The sequence below is a fragment of the Chelonoidis abingdonii genome, chromosome 1 (genome assembly GCF_003597395.2).
Source record: "Chelonoidis abingdonii isolate Lonesome George chromosome 1, CheloAbing_2.0, whole genome shotgun sequence".
NCBI classification, from domain to species: Eukaryota; Metazoa; Chordata; order Testudines; family Testudinidae; genus Chelonoidis; species Chelonoidis abingdonii.
The window spans coordinates 202,463,261-202,483,316 of NC_133769.1; the positions used below are offsets into that span (position 1 = coordinate 202,463,261).

Below are 20,056 nucleotides of genomic sequence, written 5' to 3' on the forward strand. Positions count from 1 at the left end.
ACGGATGGGAAGGGGTAGCGATGGTGAGAATGAATAGAAAGAAAGGGATAAAATGTTGCTAACTATTATTTTTAACAATTTACTGTCTGTATTTAGGGCCTGATCCTAGAGCCCATTGTAATTATTGGGCTTTTGTCCAGGATCTGTAAGTTCATCAGGGCAGGGACTGTCCCCTTATTTTTGTGTAGCACCTAGCACAATGGTCATGATTGCTGCCTCTGGAAGTTACTGTAATACAAATAATAGCAATAACATACTGCAGTTGCAGCCATTTGGGGGTGAGGGGTAAATATTACATTGTGAATATTTAATTTCAAGTTTCAAAATAAGAGTAATAGCCCAAGGGTGTTTCTTGTTAACTTAATGATAACCATATCTCTTTCCTGGGGAGATCTATGCCTTCAGTCTGTTTATTTAATTCGTGACAACAATTATTGTCTTATACCTTCAAGTTGTTCAAATGAACTTCAAGTTTATTTAAAAGGACCGTTCCATAGTCTCTCTTCAATATGATAAAGTATCTCCTTTTAAAAATCAGGAAAATTTCAAGGAGTGCAGAGACGGAGCTCAGCAACATACTTAAGTCTCATTTCAACAAGGTATTTAGATACCAGACTAACTTAAGCACATGAGTAGCTGCACTGGTGACTACTCATGCTTAAAGTTAGGAATGTGCTTAAGTTCTTTGTTGAATTAGGGCTTTTGAGATAGATGCTTTCCATTTGTCAGTGGCAGCAGCACTTGCTTATCCAAGGCAGTTTATGGTCCCCCAAGAAAGGATCTCTTTTAGTTGGTTGAATTCATAATATTATTACAGCTGCAAGTGGAATTTAGACTTTTATTTAAAAAAAACCAACTAGTTATAGCCCTTTCATCTCGCATTTTAGTTTGAAAAGGAACCCAAACATTGTTTTTTATGTCGAGGAGAAAGTTCCTAACCTTTTCGCACCTAAAAAAAAAAGGCTCTCTATTGGAAAAGTCCTTTCCACTTACGCTACTCTGATTGAAATCAGGTTTTTTCCCCCAATTAAATGTTCAAAAGGAGACTAATTGTTGAAGTTCAAGTGACCTATTTAAAGTTCCCATTGGCAATCTGTCAAACTATTTGAAAAAAATGTTCCTTTTTGAGATTTTAAATGTTTCATATAAAATATTAGTGATTGGAATAATACTTCAAACCAAGGTTATCAGCATATTTGGAGAGAAAATCTCTCCAGTCTTAAGAAAACAAAACAAAACACTTAGGTACAGTGTTTGTATTTGCTGAGGCTGGCAACTCAGTAAGAAAGCTAAAGTGGTTACTAGACCTGTGTTGTACTATATGTATTAGAAAGTTGCTCTGAAAACAGCCATTTATAAAGCAGGATTGAAGCTTTTGGTTTTTGAACAACTCCAAGAGTTTCTAATATTTTGTCACTAGGGCAGTGCGTGAGTTCATTGATTATTCTCAATGTTACCTTCTCATTTTATCAACAAAAGTTTGAAGAATCTCATTTAAAAAACTACAATATGCAATATCTTAAAAGACTATTTTCAATGTGTTTAGGTCCCCAAAATGATCTACTTTAAAGTTACTACAGTTCTATAGGATGCCCCGTTGACGGTTCATATCTAATTTTTGTTTTTCAAATCTAACACTCCAGTAAATATTTAAAAAAACTGTTGATATAGAACCCATGAGTGTGCTCTGCTGTTAATCAGCCAACAGAGAGAGCACAAGTCGGCTAAAGCAGAGGTTCCCAAACTGTGGTTCATGGACTACTTAATTGTGATCCATAGAAACCTGGCTGGTGATGGGGGCTGAATTTTCCTTGTTTCCAGCTACTAAATTCCATTTAAAAAGCTAAAAATATAGTAAATACTCTTCTAGTATTAAGTTTATATGGAAGCAATTTCTATAGTTGCCACAAGGAAGTGATGTGATTGAGAATAGGAGGAGAGGTGGTTCACATTATGAAAAATATGAGAACGCCTTACCTAAAACAATACTCTTCTCAAAATCTGGGCTAAGTAGGTTAGTATCATTGGTGATGCTGATGAACAAATACATAAATAAATAAAAAGCCTTGATCATTCTAAACTCCATGAAAAATTTTGCAATAGCAAGTTCTTCTGTCATAAAATGCCATTTTGTCAAAATCGAAACTTTCCAAGGGAAGAGGTCAATTTTGATGAATCAAACCCAAGCATTTTAATACATTGAAACCTTCCATTTGACATTTGTGGCCTAGAATGTTTCAATTTTTTGTTTTAAATGTATTTCATTTGTATTCTATTATAAATGGAAAGACACCCCCCCACACACACTCCACTGACCTCAGTAGACTTTGGATCAGATCCCTAAAGTCAGTTTTGAAAAGCAAAGTGCAGAAATTAAATAAAATAGAGCACTACTGGATAGAATGTCCACTTTGAAAAGAATAACAGAGTAAGGCTTTGTCTGCGCTACCTTTTGTTGTACAGGGGTGTGAAAAAAGCACCCCCCTGATTGACATAAGTTACACTGACAGAAGTGCCAGTGTGGACAATGCTATGTTGGTGGGAGATGCTCTCTGCTGACATAGCTACTGCTGCTTATTGGGGGTGGTTTAATTTTGCCGATGGGAAAGCTCTCTCCCACTGGCATAGCGTGGCTGAATGGAAGATCTTACAGCAGGGCAGCTGCAGGGGTACAGCTCTGCCACTGTAAGGTCTCTAGTGTAGACATAGCCTAAAATGGAGCCTCTTCTCAACGGTACCAACTCTGAGGGTTGACTCTTGCAGTGTATGGCTATTTGAGAGAATACTTCTCACCGCTATTGTATTTATTGTATTCCCATATCATAGCAATTAAGATCCACCTGGATGCTCTAGCCTCCCTGTCCTTTAAACCTGCTCTTTTAATGTTCACCAAAGCTTTAGTTCAGTCATCCTCAGACTGTAGGCTTTTGTTTTAGCCAGTCTTTCATTCATTTGTTGTATTAATTATTAGGTTCAAGACAATGAAGTTGATGAACAAATAAATAGTAGGACTGTAATTTTTTTTGATTTTTTTTATTGAGCCTTGCTTTAGAGGCAACTCAAGCCTTTTGATTTTTTAAGCAAATAAAGATGAAACATTTTCAATTTTGTGCTGTTACGTGCTGAGAGAATGATAAATTTAATGAACTGGTGGCTGTTATTGTTAGTGAAGCATTAGCTGAAATATCACAGTTTTAATCTATTTCCAAATAGTCCTCGCTAAATTCTCTGTCTCCTTTGTGTTTTCCAGGGTGTGCTGACTTACACCTCCTAGACATGTTGACGCCTACTGAAAGGAAAAGACAGGGATACATCCACGAACTGATCGTAACAGAAGAGAACTATGTAAATGACCTGCAGTTAGTCACAGAGGTAAGAAGAATGGCCAAAGTTTGCAAAAGGGAGAGCTGAAAAGTAAGCTCCTAAATCCACATTTAGGCACAGAATCAGTGGCTTGATTTTCAAAAGTGCTGACCACAGAGCACCTCATACTCGCCTGAGTGGGAACTGTTGGTTGCTCAGCACATTTGAAGAGAAGGTCACTTATTTCGATGCCTAAACATGGATTTGGGAGCTCAACTGTAGTCTCCTGTTTTTAAAAAAAGTTGTCATTTTTTGTTTGAAATTTCCTGCCTTGTCTGACTTGCTAGGAATAATCTGACTTGAGTTATTAGTATTCATGAGCATGTGAGTCTCTTGTTACCAGCACTGAGACATCATCATTTAAACCTTCTGTTTTAGAACAGTCTTTTCACTCCTGTTGTCATGGTATAATTCCCCACTCTGAACCTTAGTGTCCAAAAGATGGGGTGCCAGCATGAATTCCTCTAAGCTCAATTACCAGCTTAATACTTGTAGCGCTGCCACCAACCAGGAATTCCAGTGCCTGGTACACTCTGGTCCCCCCAAATCCTTGCCCGGGGACCCCCAAGACCCAGACCTTCTGGATCTCAACACAAGGAAAGAAAACCCTTTCCCCAACCATTGCCTCTCCCAGCCTTCCCCTCCCTGGGTTACCCTGAAGATCACTGCGTTCAAACTCCTTGAATCTAAAAACAGAGAGGAAATTCACCTTCCTTCCTCCTTCTCTTCCCCTCCCAGACTCTCCCTGAGAGAGAAAGTAATCCTAACACAGAGAGAAATTAACCTTTCTCCCCCTTCCCTCCTTTCCCCCACCAGTTCTCTGGTGGACTCCAGACCCGTCCCCTGGGGTCTCACCAGAATAAAAAATCAGGTCTAAAACAGAAAAGCCTTTTAATTAAAGAGAGAAAAGAGTAAAAAAATATCTTTTGTAAATTTAAGATGGAATATGTTACAGGGTCTTCAGCTATGACATGGGAATACCCTCCCAGCTAAAGTATACAAGTACAATTAAAATCCTTTCAGCAAAATACAAATTTGAACTCCTTCCAGGCAAATACACAACTGAACTCCTTCCAGCCAAATGCACATTTGCAATAAATTAAACAAACATAGGCCTAACTCGCTTATCTACTAGTAACTCACTATTTTGAACTGATAAGAGCGTGGATTGGAGAGATTGGAGAGAAACCTGGTTGCACGTCTGGTCACTCTCAGAACCCAGAGAGAACACAACCAAAAACTAACAGACACCACAAAAATCCCCCCCCTCAAAGATTTGAAAGTATCCTGTCCCCTGATTGGTCCTCTGGTCAGGTGACAGCCAGGCTTACTGAACTTGTTCACCCTTTACAGTCAAAAGACATATAAAGTACTTCTGTTTTATTAACTCCTACTATCTGTTTATGACACCTGATTCTAAAAATTTATTTCTCATGTATATTCTCTTAAGACTTAAAGGTTTAACTCATTGCGCAGAGATTCTACGGCCACAGTGGCACTTAGTTATCTGCTTTTCTGTGCCTAAATTCAGTTTCTTAATAGTTATTATGTGCATCTTTCATGCAGGGAAAATGGAAGCCAGATAGACATCTAAGGTGAGCCTCTTAACTGAGGGAGAGCGCTTCTTTGCCAGAATGGTCAAGATATGCAAACCTGATATGTGGCTAGATAAATAAAATAAATCAGTGAATAATTATTTATTCAGTTCTGTGACTACATCAAAAAAACTGGGAAATAAAATCAGTTAATTTTTCTTGGCAAAATGAAAAACTGAAATAATTTCATTCAGGTTGATTCAAATAGATATTTCATTTTGAAATGAAATTAAATGTTTTTATATTTATGGGTTTTTTTTAGTTTTTTTTTCTTTTGGCTGAAACTATTTGCTGAATTCAGTACAAATTCATGAATAGTTTTGGTTCTCCCCAAAATGATTTTTTTTGGTGAATTTTCTATTTGTCAGGAAAAAAAATTCCAGCTGTAATCAGTAATAAATTGGGCATCTGTAGAGAAGAGGCCAAAGTAGACTTCTATGTAATTTATTACTGAGATATTTTGCAAGGGACCACTAGTATAAGGAAATGCCCAAGGTTAAAACAGAAATAAGCCATCTTGTAATTAACATCACTGATGCAAGTTTAGATTATGCCTTGTGAAGTGATACACTGTTCACGAACATCTTTTCTGGAAACATTATGGAGCTCTAAGGCCGACAGTATGTTTGAAATCTGTTCTAATGAAAATTAAATGTTGTATTATTATTAAGTACACAGCCCTCTACATGGAGATTATGAACAAGAAGCTTTGTCGCTTTGAATTGATTTAACAGTACACTTTCTAAATTGCTTCATTTTCTGCATCTGTAGATCTTCCAGAAACCACTGATAGAGTCGGAGCTGCTAACAGAAAAAGAGGTCGCTATGATTTTTGTTAATTGGAAGGAGCTGATTATGTGCAATATCAAACTACTGAAGTAAGTTGCTTTTCTATAATTATCAACAATAAAATAATGGACCTTTCCCATCCCCTCCTAATTACTTAATTGTGTGAAAATCGTATTTGTTACCAGTTGAAACAGCAGCAGGTTGCAAAGAATATATTATAATATTATGGCTTGGAATTCCTTTTTGAGAAAATCAAGTAGTCTGTGCATAGTCATAGGTTGAAAAGTGTCATTTTACTGCTTAAATAAATAAATCCATTTTGCTGTGAAAATGGTAAAAGTTCTGTGCAAAAGAAGAAAAATTCCTCTGGAGCAAATTTTGTGAAAAATAATTCATTTTAGCCCACAAAGGGAGATTTTCAGCTTTAGGCTCCAATTCAGCAAGCACCTAAACTTGTACTTTACTTTAAGCACATGCTTAAGTGATGTGCTAAATAAGGATGGACTTAAGCACATGCTTAACTGCTTTGCAGAATCGAGACATCAGCTATTTTCATCAAGAAAATCTGCGTTTGCTGGTACACCTGGCCACTTTTCACCCTTGTTGAGATTCATAAATACTCATGTAAATACTGGCAATAAAAAATGGCAGTTTCATTTAAATCTAACATCTTTCTTATTTCTCACTTGATCCACTGCTCAGAGATTGCTGACGGTAGTGGGTGGTTATGGTCCAATTCTGCAAGACTCAAAACAACATGCTATCATCAAAGTCACTCACGCAGGACTTCTCAGTGAAAGGTTTTCCTTCAGGATCTCTTGGCAACTATTCAATTCAGGATGATGAGTTTGTTTTGCATGCAGTATAATGTAATGCTAGTATATTTACATTACTCTCCTCCTAAGTGACCAACCTGGAAATCAATCTAAATCCAGTTAACGTGCACTATTTATTTCTATGTTGTCTGAAGCAACTTGCATTGCTTCTTGTATACATACTCTATATACTGTGCATGCACTAAAGTTTAGTCCAGATAAATATTAAAATTACAGTATATAAACTCTTGAAGTACTTAGTCTCAGAAGAGGCCTTTGGATGCAAAGACATGTATCCCAAATTCAACTATCCCATCTTTTATATGATTGATACAAACTTTAGATGTATTGATATTATGCCAGACTTTCTCCTTCTGGATATGTTTCCTTTTTGATACACCTCTAAGATGCTAAAATATTGTTGTCCAAGTCATTTAAAATGGTGATCTTTATTTAATATTTAAGCCATTTTGGCCAAATTCTTAGCTGGTGTAAATCAGCTTAGCTCCTTTGACTTCAATGGCTGTATGCCAGTTCACACCAGTGGAGGATCTGGCTTTATGTGTGATTTCTTTCAGGCATTAAACCATACCACTTTCCTGCATTTTGGCTGATATGCTGAAGGGAAGAAAATGCTTTGAACAGAACTGTGTGTTTTAGAGTGTGTGGTCTCATAGGTTAGCAAAACAAGGAAATTGCATTGCTTTTTTAAAAATATTAATTCTCAATTGAATTTGCCTCGAGTTAATTTTGAACAGCAGTTTGGTGACCACATGAAGGAAACCAGACTGGTGGTTGAGAGTCCTATATAATAGTGTATTTTTACAATATGGAATAAATCCTGTGCTGGTCTTCGCTGTTCTGTAACCCTCTTCATTTAAAAAATGAACTATCAGCTAGTTTATTTCAGGGGTCAGTGACAATCCATTAATGGTCCAGCATCTTTTTCTTTGTGTCTAGAGCACTGCGTGTTCGTAAAAAGATGTCTGGGGAGAGGATGCCAGTGAAAATGATTGGCGACATACTAACCGCACAGCTACCGCACATGCAACCTTACATCCGGTTCTGTAGCTGCCAGCTCAATGGGGCAGCATTAATCCAACAGAAAACAGATGAAGTCACAGAGTTCAAGGAGTTTGTTAAAGTAAGAGACAAAATAACCATTGTGAATTTCTTACCTCTGAACTGCATCTAATCATTTTGCTGATTACAAAACAGTGCTATGCTGTGGATAAGTGAAGAATCTTTAAGCCCTTCAAATGTTCACTGAGGAACAAGATTTGCTCAGAACATCATAGAAGATGAAGTTTTTATTATTATTAATTATTAAAGTGGCAGTAGTATTACAATAGCACCAAGAGGCCCTGCTAAAATCAAGGCCCCAATGTGCTAGACGCTGTAGAAATACATAGTAAGAAACTGTCACTGCCATGAATGGATAAGATGGACAAAGGGTGGGAGGAGAAAAAAAGGCAAAGAAAAATAGCGTTTTGCTCAAGGTCACACAGCAGCCCATAGGCAGAACTCTGCCCTCTTGATTCCGTCTAGCGTCCTGTCCATCAGACCATGCTACCTCTGGGGTAAAAAAGGCTTATTACAGTGGGACATCCAGCCCATCTCCCTGGTAAGGTAGGATTATTCCCACTTGAGCTTTTCTAGTGTTTAGTCCAGTCTATTTTTAAATGTCAAGAGAGATGGGGCTTCCACCACTTTCTTGGAAGAGTATTCCACAGCTTAAGGAATTCACGGTCAGGAAATGCATATGAATAGATGGCTAAGAGACAGCAGAAAGAAGAACGTAATAAGGGTTTGTCTACACTTGAAATGCTACAGTGGCACAGCCTGAGTGCTGCAGGTAATCCGCCTCCCCAAGAGGCGGTAGCTAGCGCTTTCTACACAAGGACAAGGTTGGCTTAACTATGAGGGTGGGGTGGGGTGGATTTTTCACATCCCTGAGCGATGTAGCTGGGTTGACCTAACTTTTTAGTGTAGACCAGGCCACAGACTATCTATAAATATTTGGAGAGTGAAACTCCAAGTACTGCATGATGAATTATTATTCAGTGTGATTCCTGGGGATCTGACTAAGAGTAATGGAGTTACATTAAAAAAAGAGGAAATATAGATTAAATACCAGGGGAAATGTCCTGACAGTGCAATGTATTGGACTGTGCAGTTGTCTGCTGAGGGAAAAGGTGAAAGCCCCATTGCTTGAGTATTTTAAAAAGGGAATTGGCAAAGCACTAGAAAATGTTCTGTAGGGGACAAGGGTGCTTTGGCAGGGGCATGAACTGTATTATCTAGTAAATCTTTTCAGTATATAACATCTGTGAAAAATCTGCTTTATTCACTGAGCTGTCAAACTTCTCAGGTTACATTTGGAGGGCATCTACATAATTTTCAGTGTATATGTCACTTTTTTTCTTTTGAAGAAAGAAATCGTGGAAATGCCTTTTTGTAGTCAACATGATGACCTGGGAGATAATGTTGTAATGATTTCCATTCAAACCCATTCATAAATAATGTCATTATTCATAAGCCCTGTCCCATAATAAGGAAGCTTACTTCAATCAGAATGTTTATACAGTCCGAGAATATAGATACCTCTATGGATCATAAAGCTGCTCTTATCTCTGACATACTCTACCCTATTTTTTAAAAATATTGGAAATTCTATTGCTCTGAATTTGTTTGTCGTACTTCTTGTTCTGACTGAGAACAGGTTTATGTGACGCATTTATTGACTAACCATTTTATCTTTTACCTTTTTTCAGGAATTTGTCTTCCACAGTCATAAACAAGCTGGTTAACAACATCTTACCTTTCCTATTTCAGAGGTTAGCAATGGATCCTCGCTGCAAAGGAATGCCGCTGTCAAGTTTTCTGCTAAAGCCTATGCAAAGGGTAACGAGATACCCGCTAATAATTAAAAATGTACGTTTTTTTTTAAACATACTGGAATGTATTGAGAGTGCCCCTTGGCTTGTAGCTTATTTGTAGTCAAGTTTCCCTATGTATGTCTATTCTTGCTATTCTCAAGAGGCTAGACACATCTGGTATGGGGAATATGGACCAAATTTGTATTTCAGTTACACTGGGATAAATCGTGAGTAACTTGGCTGACTGCAGTGGAGTTAATCTGTATTTGCACTGGCATAATGAATGGAGGAGAGTAATTTATATGCCAGGGAATGGAAAGGTTTAGCAGCAAAAGGTGGGTGATGGGTATAAAGTAAAGGAGTGGGGAGGGACTGAGTTGTCTTACACTCTCCTGCTAGCTGCTTTTCCTGCTGTACATGCCTCCCCTCCCCCAGGGCTTGTCAATTATTCATTTTGCACAGCCATTGAAGCCAGATTTGTGCAAGTTACATTACTTTACAACTTGCATCCATTTTCTGTCCAACTTTCATCTGATGTCTAACTCACATTACCATTACCATTACTACTGAATTTGGCCAAAGACTTATCTAGGAGAGAGACATTATACCAGGCCTGAATTTGGTCTGAAAAGTCAGATTCCTTCATCAGCCCTGAATCCTCCTCTGTATATGACCAGATGTAACTGGGTGGCATCCACCTCTCGTGAGTGCCCCCTTCTGGTCAGGTGTGTCTGCAGTCTTTCAGTTCTGGTGACCCCTGTCAGTGGTTTCTCAGGTGGCTTTTCAGTGATTCACTCCTTCAGCTGAGTCTCTCACACTGTCTGTATGCGAATTAGAACAGACCCCTTCTGGGGTATACAGTGCACCAGGGGCCTATCTCAGTACCCCTCGATTGGTGTCTCTCTAGCCCTCCCTGGGCTCAGTCTTTAAGCAGTCCCAGCCCTGGATTGGGCCGTACCTCCAGGGCTTCCTCCCTAGAGACACTACCTTCCTGTGGTGCTCCCCGGGCTCAGTCCTTACTCAGTCCCAGCAACCAGCGAGGAGCTTCTTCTTAGTTCCCCTGGTCCCTGCCCACACTGAGCTGTCCTGCTGCTCTTTTAGCCAGCCAGGAACATGGTCTTCTCTCGTCCAGCTCCAGGCAGCAACTGACTGTTGCTCTGTTCTGCAATTCCTTTTATATGGCCCTGATAGGCTGCTCCATGCAGCCTGTCTCATTGGCTGCTTCCCCACAACCATACTCGGATTTCTCATCGGCTCCTCTCTGGGATGGGGTGTGGCAGGACCCTGAGGCCTCCAACAGGGGGCTTCTGGGCCTCATCCACTCCGTCACAACAGAGCATACAGCTCTAGGGCCCTATCAAATTCATGGTCATGAAAACGTGTCACGGACCATGAAATCTGCTATACAGATTTCAAAGGGGAAACCAGCATTTCTCAAACTGGGGGTCTCAACCCAAAAGAGGGTTCTGGGGGGTTGCAAGACTATTGTAGGGAGTTCGTGGTATTGCCACCTTTACTTCTATGCTGCCTTCAGAGCTGGGCAGCTGGAAAGCGGTGGATGCTGGATGGACACCCAGCTCTGAAGAAAGCACTGCAGCCAGCAACAGCGCAGAAATGAGGGTGACAATACCATACCTCGCCACCCTTAGTTCTGCACTGCTGCTGGTGGCGCTGCTGCCTTCAGAGATGGGCTTTCTTCAGCCAGGGGAGGTTCCTGGAGGTTCTGACCCCAGAAGAGGCCCTTGCAGGGCAAGAGGAAGTCCTCTCCCTCACCAGCCCAGCCAGGACCAGCAGTTGGAGCCCAGCATATGGTAGGAAACCTTAGCCAGGGTGCCCAACACCCTGCCTCTCCTCCATTCTGGGCCCCTGGAGCTTGGGACTTAAATTGGCTTTGGGCTGGCTGGGGGGTTGGGATAGGGATGAACACAGAAAATCCTCCACCCACCGACGGTGCCCTGGGCGGTTGCCCATGTCGCCCACTTGTAAGACCGCTATGCCCCTCCAAAAGTGATGACTTCTCCATACCATGCCACCCTCACTTCTATGCTGCTGTTGGCAGCGATGCTGCTCTCAGAGTTGGGTGCCCAGTCAGCAGCCTTCATGAAAAATTTTGCTAAAAGACTTTTCAGCAATAGAATTGGCCAAAATGGGATGATTTCTTTGTAAAAACAAAATGAATAACAGTTTTTTTCCACTGAAATTTGAACTTTTGAGGAAAAAAATAACCAAAATATTAACATTTGGAAAATTTTGACCCATTCTAAAAAAAATAAAAAATCAAATATAATGCGGAGCTGACAAGATGGGTGGATTTACAGCCAACGGTAACAAAAGAAACTACGCTGTTTTACTTACCTGTAGATAATAGAAAACACTCCTGAAAATCACCCTGATCACAGTCACTTGAAGCATGCTCTGGAGAAAGCGGAAGAATTGTGTTCCCAAGTAAATGAAGGGGTGCGGGAGAAGGAAAATTCAGACAGGCTGGAATGGATACAGGCTCACGTTCAATGTGAAGGCCTGTCTGAGGTAAACATTGTAACACATATTGATGTACATAGCATGGTCGTGTTTCATGTTTACTCACCAACCAAGACGAAACAATGATTTGAACATGTCATTGCATCCAAAGATGAAAAGAATATTGTCATTATTTAATCTTTCTTATCTTCTCTTTTTTTCTTTTTTTGCCCTCCAGGGGGCATCTCTTACATTCATGCAAACTATCCATTTCACTATTGATTTTTGGTTTCTTCTATTTGGCAAGCATTGCTTTTGTCTCCTGTATTTGGAATGGTGCCAGATTTAAATATTGCCATTTTTGTTCAACTGCAGCTTCAGTTTATATAGTACTTTACAATAGTGACATTGCTATCTTGAATATATAGTATATACATCCTTCCATTATGAAGAACTACTATACTATTCTCTAATGCTTTATAAACCGAGCTGGTTGAAAAATAGCAAGCATCTTTTGTGATAAAACTTCATCTAAGCTTTGAAAATTCAAATTTTTTTGACCAAATCTATTTATAAACTTTGCAGAGAGGAATCACTTTGTCTTGTCCATCACCAACTGGTACTTTACAGGGGTCATGCTAAAGTCTTTTCAATGATGTCATGATAAAATATTTTGATTTTGTAGGTCTTGTAAAAAAGGAACTTTTTTTAAAGTTCTGGTTGTGGCGCCCCTAGTCCTGGTCAGCGTAGAAGGGGTGGAGAGAATATAGCTTGATTTTCAGACTCCACATTGAGTTTACAGTCCTGGCAATTTGAAAAATCATCTCTTATGAACTGAAAAGATGTATTTCAGCTCACTGAGGGCAATAAATGGGGAGCCACATGATGTTGTTTTTCTGCCGTCGCAGTGGAGAGACTCACGGGCCAAGTTAAGAAAAGTGGTGCAGTTGGTCACAGTTTTAATAAGCAGAACTATTGCCCAACGGCAAATGAGAGCAGGGAAGGAGTGTCCTTCTGCTCCCCTAGCCCCCACGGTCCTGCCCTGGCATACCCAAAAGACCAGCTAGCCAGTTGCTGACAAATATCAAGGTGAAAGCACTCCACCTTTTGCGCTGAGAGATTGGGTCCTCCCACAGTCATGCCTTCATCACTTCCTAAAGATTAGCTCGTTTCTAATCTGAGGAAGGGAGTCACTCTACGTAACATCCGATCCCGTGGGGTGGGTGGATTCTGAGACACCAGAATGCCAACATGTGCAAATAGGCCTAACAGTTACACATTACCAAAAGGAAAAACTGAAACGAAACTACTTCTTTGAGTGATTGCTCATACCATTTCCAATTAGGTGTGCACATGCCGCATGCACGGTTGTCAGAAAGTTTTTCCCTTACCAGCTCCCGTTGGGTCAGCTGTGGATCCTCCTGGAGTGGCGCCTTCATGGCGCTTAATATATGACCCTGCTGACCCAATCCCCTTCAGTTCCTTCTTACCATCCATGACGGCTGTTGAACAGTGTTTACTTGCTCTGCAAGGACTTTCCTTAGCGTTTCTCCCTAGTTAATTGTTCTAGTTACCCATTTTAGTTTACATAGTAAATAGTTTAGATAGTAAGGTTTGGGAGCAGGATCTCTCCCCAATCCCTAACCCCTCCTTGGGCTCTGGGGCATGCTGCGGCCCCAGGCCTTTAAGCCCTCTGTTGCTTGCAACAAGCCTATGCCTACTAGTGACCCCCGCGACTCTTTCTTAAAGTATCTAGGGAAGGTGCACCAGACTGAGAGGTGAAAAATTTGCAGGGCTTTTCGTCCAAGAACTAAAAAGGCGGGAGATTTCCGCATCAAGCAACTTCTCATGAAATCCACTCTGCATCCCCAGCCTGCTTTGGACCATCAGGACCCGGCACCAAGCGTGTCCGTATGGAGTGCTCCGGCATCGGTACATGACATGGTGCTGAGGAAGGGCTCTAATACAAGAGGCCCTCGACACCTGTGCCCCCGGCACCGCAGCCAGGAGCAGTGGCCCGGCACCACTCGACTTCGCTGGTGCCCCACAAGCAGCATAGGAAGACTGAAAGGGACCATCAGGGGATGCACAGGCGCACCCCAGAATGGACTCGGTGCCAAAATAACAGGAGTCAGTGCCATTGACCTCGGTGCCGTGGAGGGGACCATTCGGTATGGTATGCAGCAACTCTCTGCAAGGGCAGTGTCAGGTGGAGGAGTTAGAGCCATCCCCACCCTGGACACTTTTGAAATCGCCAGACACTTAATCGAAATGATGGCTTCACAGCCCCCGGTTCTGAGGGACAAGCCTGCAGTTCCGATATGTCCAGTACTGTCTAGAGGCAAGCCAGCTATGATGCAGCGATCACAGTCCCCGGCTCGGCACCATCCAGGGCATCTCTCCCAGTCACTATCATTGCGGTACCGCTCCCCGGCACCGAGCTCCATAACAGTATCTCTGGCACCGGCACAATGCTCTCCATCTCCAGCACCGAGGGTGGACCCGCACCGATCCCCAGCTCTGAGAGCAGACCGGCACCCACCCACAGCACCGGGCCCTCATCCTCAATAATAATAATTGGAGATGTACCAATCTCCTAGAACTGGAAGGGACCTTGAAAGGTCATTGAGTCCAGCCCCCTACCTTCACTAGCAGGACCAATTTTTGCCCCAGATCCCTAAGTGGCCCCCTCAAGGATTGAACTCACAACCCTGGGTTTAGCAGGCCAATGCTCAACCCACTGAGCTATCCCTGGATACTCGGCACAGGTCTCCGATGCTGAATTCCTGGCATTGGTCTCTGGTGAGGCTGACCCGGCACCGATCCCCCATCTCATCTGCTCAACACCAGTCTCCTGTGCATGGCCCTTCAGCACCACCTTGGTCATCACAATCAGGATCCACTTTCTTGGACTCTGACAGTGACTCATATTATTCCCGGCACAGTTGGCGTAGGTCCAAGAGGCAGCAAAGAGAGACACAGCTGCAGTGGCAGCTCCCAGCACAATGGCCCTTTTGGACAACCTGGGCTTCCCATCAGGCCCAGGGCTCCCTTTCATGGGGTTGACCTCAGAACACCAACCAACTCATTCTGCCAGGGACAGGTCTACACCTCGGAGATCTGAGGCCACCCTGACCTATCTGCCCCCTCAGGCTCAGGCCGCTGCTGAGGTGACTCCAGCACAGGACCAGCTGCAGGGTCAGGCTACAGGCACCTTGATTGTAACCGCCACAGAGGCAGGTACTGACCAACAGTTCAGGGGGCCAGAGGGACAGGAGAACCCGGTTCCTCTCCTCTGGTCACCTTGTCTTCATCCCCTGAAGAGGCTGTGGCAGGGCTTCCACTTCAGGCCCTTGACCGCAGAGTGCATCAGGACCTTCTGAAGCAGATTGCCCGCAACATGGGGTTGCAAGCAGAGGAAGTGGTCGATGCTAAGAACCTCGTGATAGACATTCTTACTCCTGAAGATCCATCGCAGGTAGCTCTGCCTTTAATCAAGACAATTCAGAGCAACATCAAGACTCTGTGGCAGACCCCAGCCTCAATTCTGCCGACCGCCACGGGTGTGGAACACAAATACTTTGTCTCTTCCAAGGGGCATGAATATCTGCTCTCACACCCACAGCCATGCTCTCTGGTCGTGTTGGCGGTTAACAAGAAAGAGCGGCAGGGTCAGCAAGGGCTGACCTCCAAATCTAAGGAGGCAAAAAGGATGGACCTTTTTGATAGGAAGGTCTATTCCATTGGGAGCCTTCAGCTGAGGATAGTTAACCAGCAAGCTATCCTCAGCAAATATAACTTTGACTCATGAGCCTCCATGTTGAAGTTTAAAGAGCTGATCCCTGTAGACTCTAGAGCCAAATTCTCCACCATTTTCAAGGAAGGGAAGGTGGTGGCGCAGACCTCGCTGTGGGCGTCCCTAGATTCTGCGGAATCGGCCACCCGTACCCTCTCCTCAGGCATAGCCATGAGGGAGGGCCTCATGGCTTCAGGCATCCGGGCTACCCCCGAAAGTGAAGCAAACCCTGCAGGACCTTGTCTTTGAGGGCACGGGGCTGTTCTCCAAGCAGACAGACTCCATGCTGCACAACTTGAAAGACTCCAGGGCGACCATGAAGTCATTGAGAATACACACACCGGCCACCCAACGCAAGCACTTCAAGTCCCAACCACAACAACAGCATCCATATTCTCCTTGACCGAGGCAGGATTTCTATAGACGAAGGGGCAGGAATGGCAGGCACAAGTCTTTCAACCCCCTTCAGGACAGGGCCAAGGCCAGTCCAAACCTTCATCAGGCTCTAAACAGGCCTTTTGAAGATGCGACTGAGGATGGTCCACCTGTGTCTCCACCAGATCCTTACCGGTTTTCTGGCCCATCTGTCCCACTTCTACTGTGCTTGGTCCCAAATAACATCAGATCACTGGGTTCTTCACTCAGTAGAAATGGGATATTCTCTCCCATTCTGCTCCTTTCCTCCCTCCCACCCCCTTTCCCCATTCCTCTTCAGGGACCCTTCTCACGAGCAACAACTTATCCAGGAGGTGCAGTCGCTCCTCTCCATAGGGGCAGTGGAGGAGGTTCCTCGGGAGCTAAGGAGCAAGGGATTCTACTCCCCCTATTTCCTAATCCCCAAGTCAAAGGGGGTGTGTGTGTGTCTCAGAACCATGTTTAGACCTGGGAGCGCTCAACCAGTTCATGGTAAAGTTGAAGTTCCGCATGGTCTCCCTGAGCTCTATTATCCCGTCCTTGGATCCGGAAGACTGGTAACGCTGCTGTCGACTTTCACATAGCGTACTTTCACATAGCCATTTGGCCTGTGCACAGAAGATTTCTGTGGTTTGTAGTCAACCACAAACACTATCAGTTCATGGTCCTCTCCTTCGGTTTGTTAACAGCCCTGCCAAGTGTTCACCAAGTGCATGTCAGTTGTAGCAGCCTGCCTCCAGAGGAGGCAGGTACAGGTATACCCATACCTAGATGACTGGCTGCTCAGGGGGCATACCAGGAAGCAAGTGGAATCTCAGATCCACATGGTCAGATCCACTTTCAAGAGGCTGGGGCTCCTCCTCAATGTGAACAAGGGCGTTCCCACCAGAGATCCGATTCCAAGCCATGAGAGACATTATCCAAAGCCTCAGGTGGTATCCGACCACCACCGCAAGGGGATGCCTGAGTCTCCTTGGCCACATGGCAACCTGCACTTATGTGGTCCAGCATGCCAGACTGAGGCTCAGGCCCCTTCAAGTGTGACTCACGTTGGTATACTGCCCAGGACATGACAGGCTCGTTACTGTAGTGATAGGTGCCAGGACATATACTGGGGTCCCTACATTGGTGGTTCAACCCTCAGATGGTATGCAAAGGTGTCCCCTTCAACAGCTCACGCCCCTCCTTGTCACTAGTAATGGACGCATCAGCTCTGGGTTGGGGGGCGCATTTGGAAGATCTTTGAACACAGGGCTTGTGGTCGCAGGAGGAGCTCTCCCTCCATATCAGTATCAGGTAGCTCAGAGCAGTGTGACTGGCATGCCAAACTTTCCAGTCTCAGCTGCAAGACCAGTGCATGGCAGTGATGACAGACAACACCACTGCCATGTTTTACATCAACAAGCAGGTTGGAGCCCATTCCTCCCCCTATGTCGGAAAGCCCTTCAGCTATGGGAGTTCTGCATGGCCCACTCCATTCACCTGGAGACATCCTATTTCCCAGGAGTGCAGAATGAGCTAACAGATCACCTCAGCAGATTGTTCTGCAACCACGAGTGGTCCATCCATTCGGATGTCCTTCATTCCATTTTCCAAAGGTGGGGGTATCCCCAGATCGATCTCTGCCACCTGGAGGAACGGAAAGTGCCCAATGTTCTGCTTCTTCCAGAAACACAGCCTGGGTGGAATCAGAACACGTTCCTGCTACCCTGGGGAGACCGACTCATGTATGCCTTCCCACCAGTCTCACTCCTGCACAAGGTGCTGCTCAAGATCCGCAGAGATGAAGCGCAGGTAATTCTGCTGGCCCTAGCATGGCCCCATCAACATTGGTACACCCCGCTTCTGGAGCTGTCAGTGGGACACCCCAATCATGTTACCAGTCTACCCTGATCTGATCACTCAGGATCACGGTTGCCTTCACCAGCCTGACCTCCAGTCCCTCCATCTCATGGCTAGAAGCTTCATGGTTAAACCCCATGGAGCTCCTGTGCTCGGAGACGGTAAGGGAGGTTCTACTCAGCAGCAGGAAACCATCCACCAGGGTCACTTATTTACCCAAGTGGAGGAAGCCCAGCAACACACACCTCCACTCCAGGCATCTGTACCACTCACGCTGGAGGATCTTCTGCATCTCAACCAACAAGGCCTGGCAACGTCATCCGTCATGGTACTTGACCTTCCATCCGGGAGAGTCTGGGCATTCTCTATTTGCTAATCCTATGATAGGATGTTTCTTTAAGGGTCTGGAACGGCTACATCCACAGGTTAGACAGCCTGTTCCTGCATGGGACCTTAACCTGGTCCTCTCCAGACTAATGGGGACCCCATTCGAACTGTTGGCGACTTGCTCCCTTCTCTATTTGTTATGGAAGATAGCTTTCCTAGTGGCCATCACATGAGCTAGGAGGGTGTTGAAGTTAAAGGCCCTTACCTCTGATCCTCCATACACAGTCTTCCACAAGGACAAGGTGCAACTAAGACCTCACCCAGCCTTTCTTCCTAAGGCAATGTCACAACTCCTTGCTAGGCAAGACATTTTTCTACACATCTTTTATCCTAAGTTTCACAACAGTATCCAAGAGCAGAGGCTACACTCATTGGATGTTCGGTAGGTGCTAGCATTCTACACTGAGTGACAAAGCCATTCAGGAAGTCAAACCAGCTGTTCGTAGCGGTGGCAGACTGGATGAAAGGTCTCCTGGTCTCATCTCAAAGAATATCTTCCTGGATTACAGCCTGCATCCACACTTGTTACGAGCTGGTCAAGGTCCCTGCTCCAGCTATTAAGGCACATTCCACAAGGGCACAAGCCTCATCAGCAGTGTTCCTGGCCCAGGCCCCGACTCAAGAAATCGGCAGGGCAGCAACTTCGTCCTCTGTGCATACGTTCACCTCCCATTATGCCATCATCCAGCATGGCAGAGATAATGCAGCTTTTGGCAGAGTGGTGCTCCAATCCTCACTTCCGGGGAGGAACTTGGGAGTCACCTAACTAGAATCGATATGAACAATCACTCGAAGAAAAAAAAATGGTTACTCACCTTCTCGTAACTGTTGTTCTTCGAGATGTTTTGCTCATATACATTCCAGACCCACCCGCCTTCCCCTCTGTCGAAGTAACCGGTAAGAAGGAACTGAAGGGGGGTCAGGTCAGTGGGGTCATATATTGAGTGCCATGAAGGCGCGCCACTGCAGAAGGCTCCACAACCGACCCGACAGGAGCTGCTAAGGCAAAAGTTTCTGACGACTGTGCACGTGGCGTGCGCGCACCTAATTGGAATGGACATGAGCAACACATCTCGAAGAACAACACTTATGAGAAGGTGAATAACTGTTTTTTATAAGAGTTAGTGGCTAATGTGCAATTAATCCAAACTCCTCCCCATAGCCACTGACTAGCAGATAACGCGCTAAACCAAGCGTCATGAGTACAAAAAGAAGCAGCACCATGGTTATCCAGAAGCTCCTGGGTATGAACTAGAGGGTGAAATCCAAACACAGGAGCAAAATCATATGCCCCCTACCCCAACACACACACATGCTAACTCTTACAGCCACTTTGGAGATGGATCAGCCAGTAAGAAGGCCCATTGACTCCATGCACATTACAACCACCAATCAGGGAAGAGCCATCAGCTTTGTTCCCTGCCCCACAGAGATACCAGTGTGCAGCAGGAAAGTTCAAAGAGAGGCCCCAAGTGCCTTTGTCTTCCTTGCCTTCATCATGTGCTGGCCCAGTTATACTGGAGAGCCCCAGATCAACATAAAAATGGCCATACTGGGTCAGACCAAAGGTCCACTTAGCCCAGTATCCTGTCTTCCGACAGTGGCCAATGCCAGGTGCCCCAGAGGCCATGAATAGAACAGGTGATCATCAAGTGATCCATCCCCTGTCGCCCATTCCCAACTTCTGGCAAACAGAGTCTAGAGACACCATCCCTG

The 20,056-nt window shown here is 44.1% G+C and overlaps 1 protein-coding gene across 3 annotated transcripts in view; it reads left to right on the top strand.

Moving 5' to 3' along the window:
* Positions 1-20,056, top strand: part of ITSN1 (intersectin 1) — a 228,987-nt gene that overhangs the window by 201,267 nt on the left and 7,664 nt on the right. For all 3 annotated transcript variants that reach the window (XM_075073570.1, XM_075073574.1, XM_075073576.1), the window contains 5 exons: positions 3,251-3,372; positions 5,730-5,836; positions 7,523-7,706; positions 9,398-9,496; positions 11,803-11,970. In XM_075073570.1, coding sequence (XP_074929671.1) covers positions 3,251-3,372; positions 5,730-5,836; positions 7,523-7,706; positions 9,398-9,496; positions 11,803-11,970 — 680 coding nt within the window. The remainder of the gene's footprint in view (positions 1-3,250; positions 3,373-5,729; positions 5,837-7,522; positions 7,707-9,397; positions 9,497-11,802; positions 11,971-20,056) is intronic.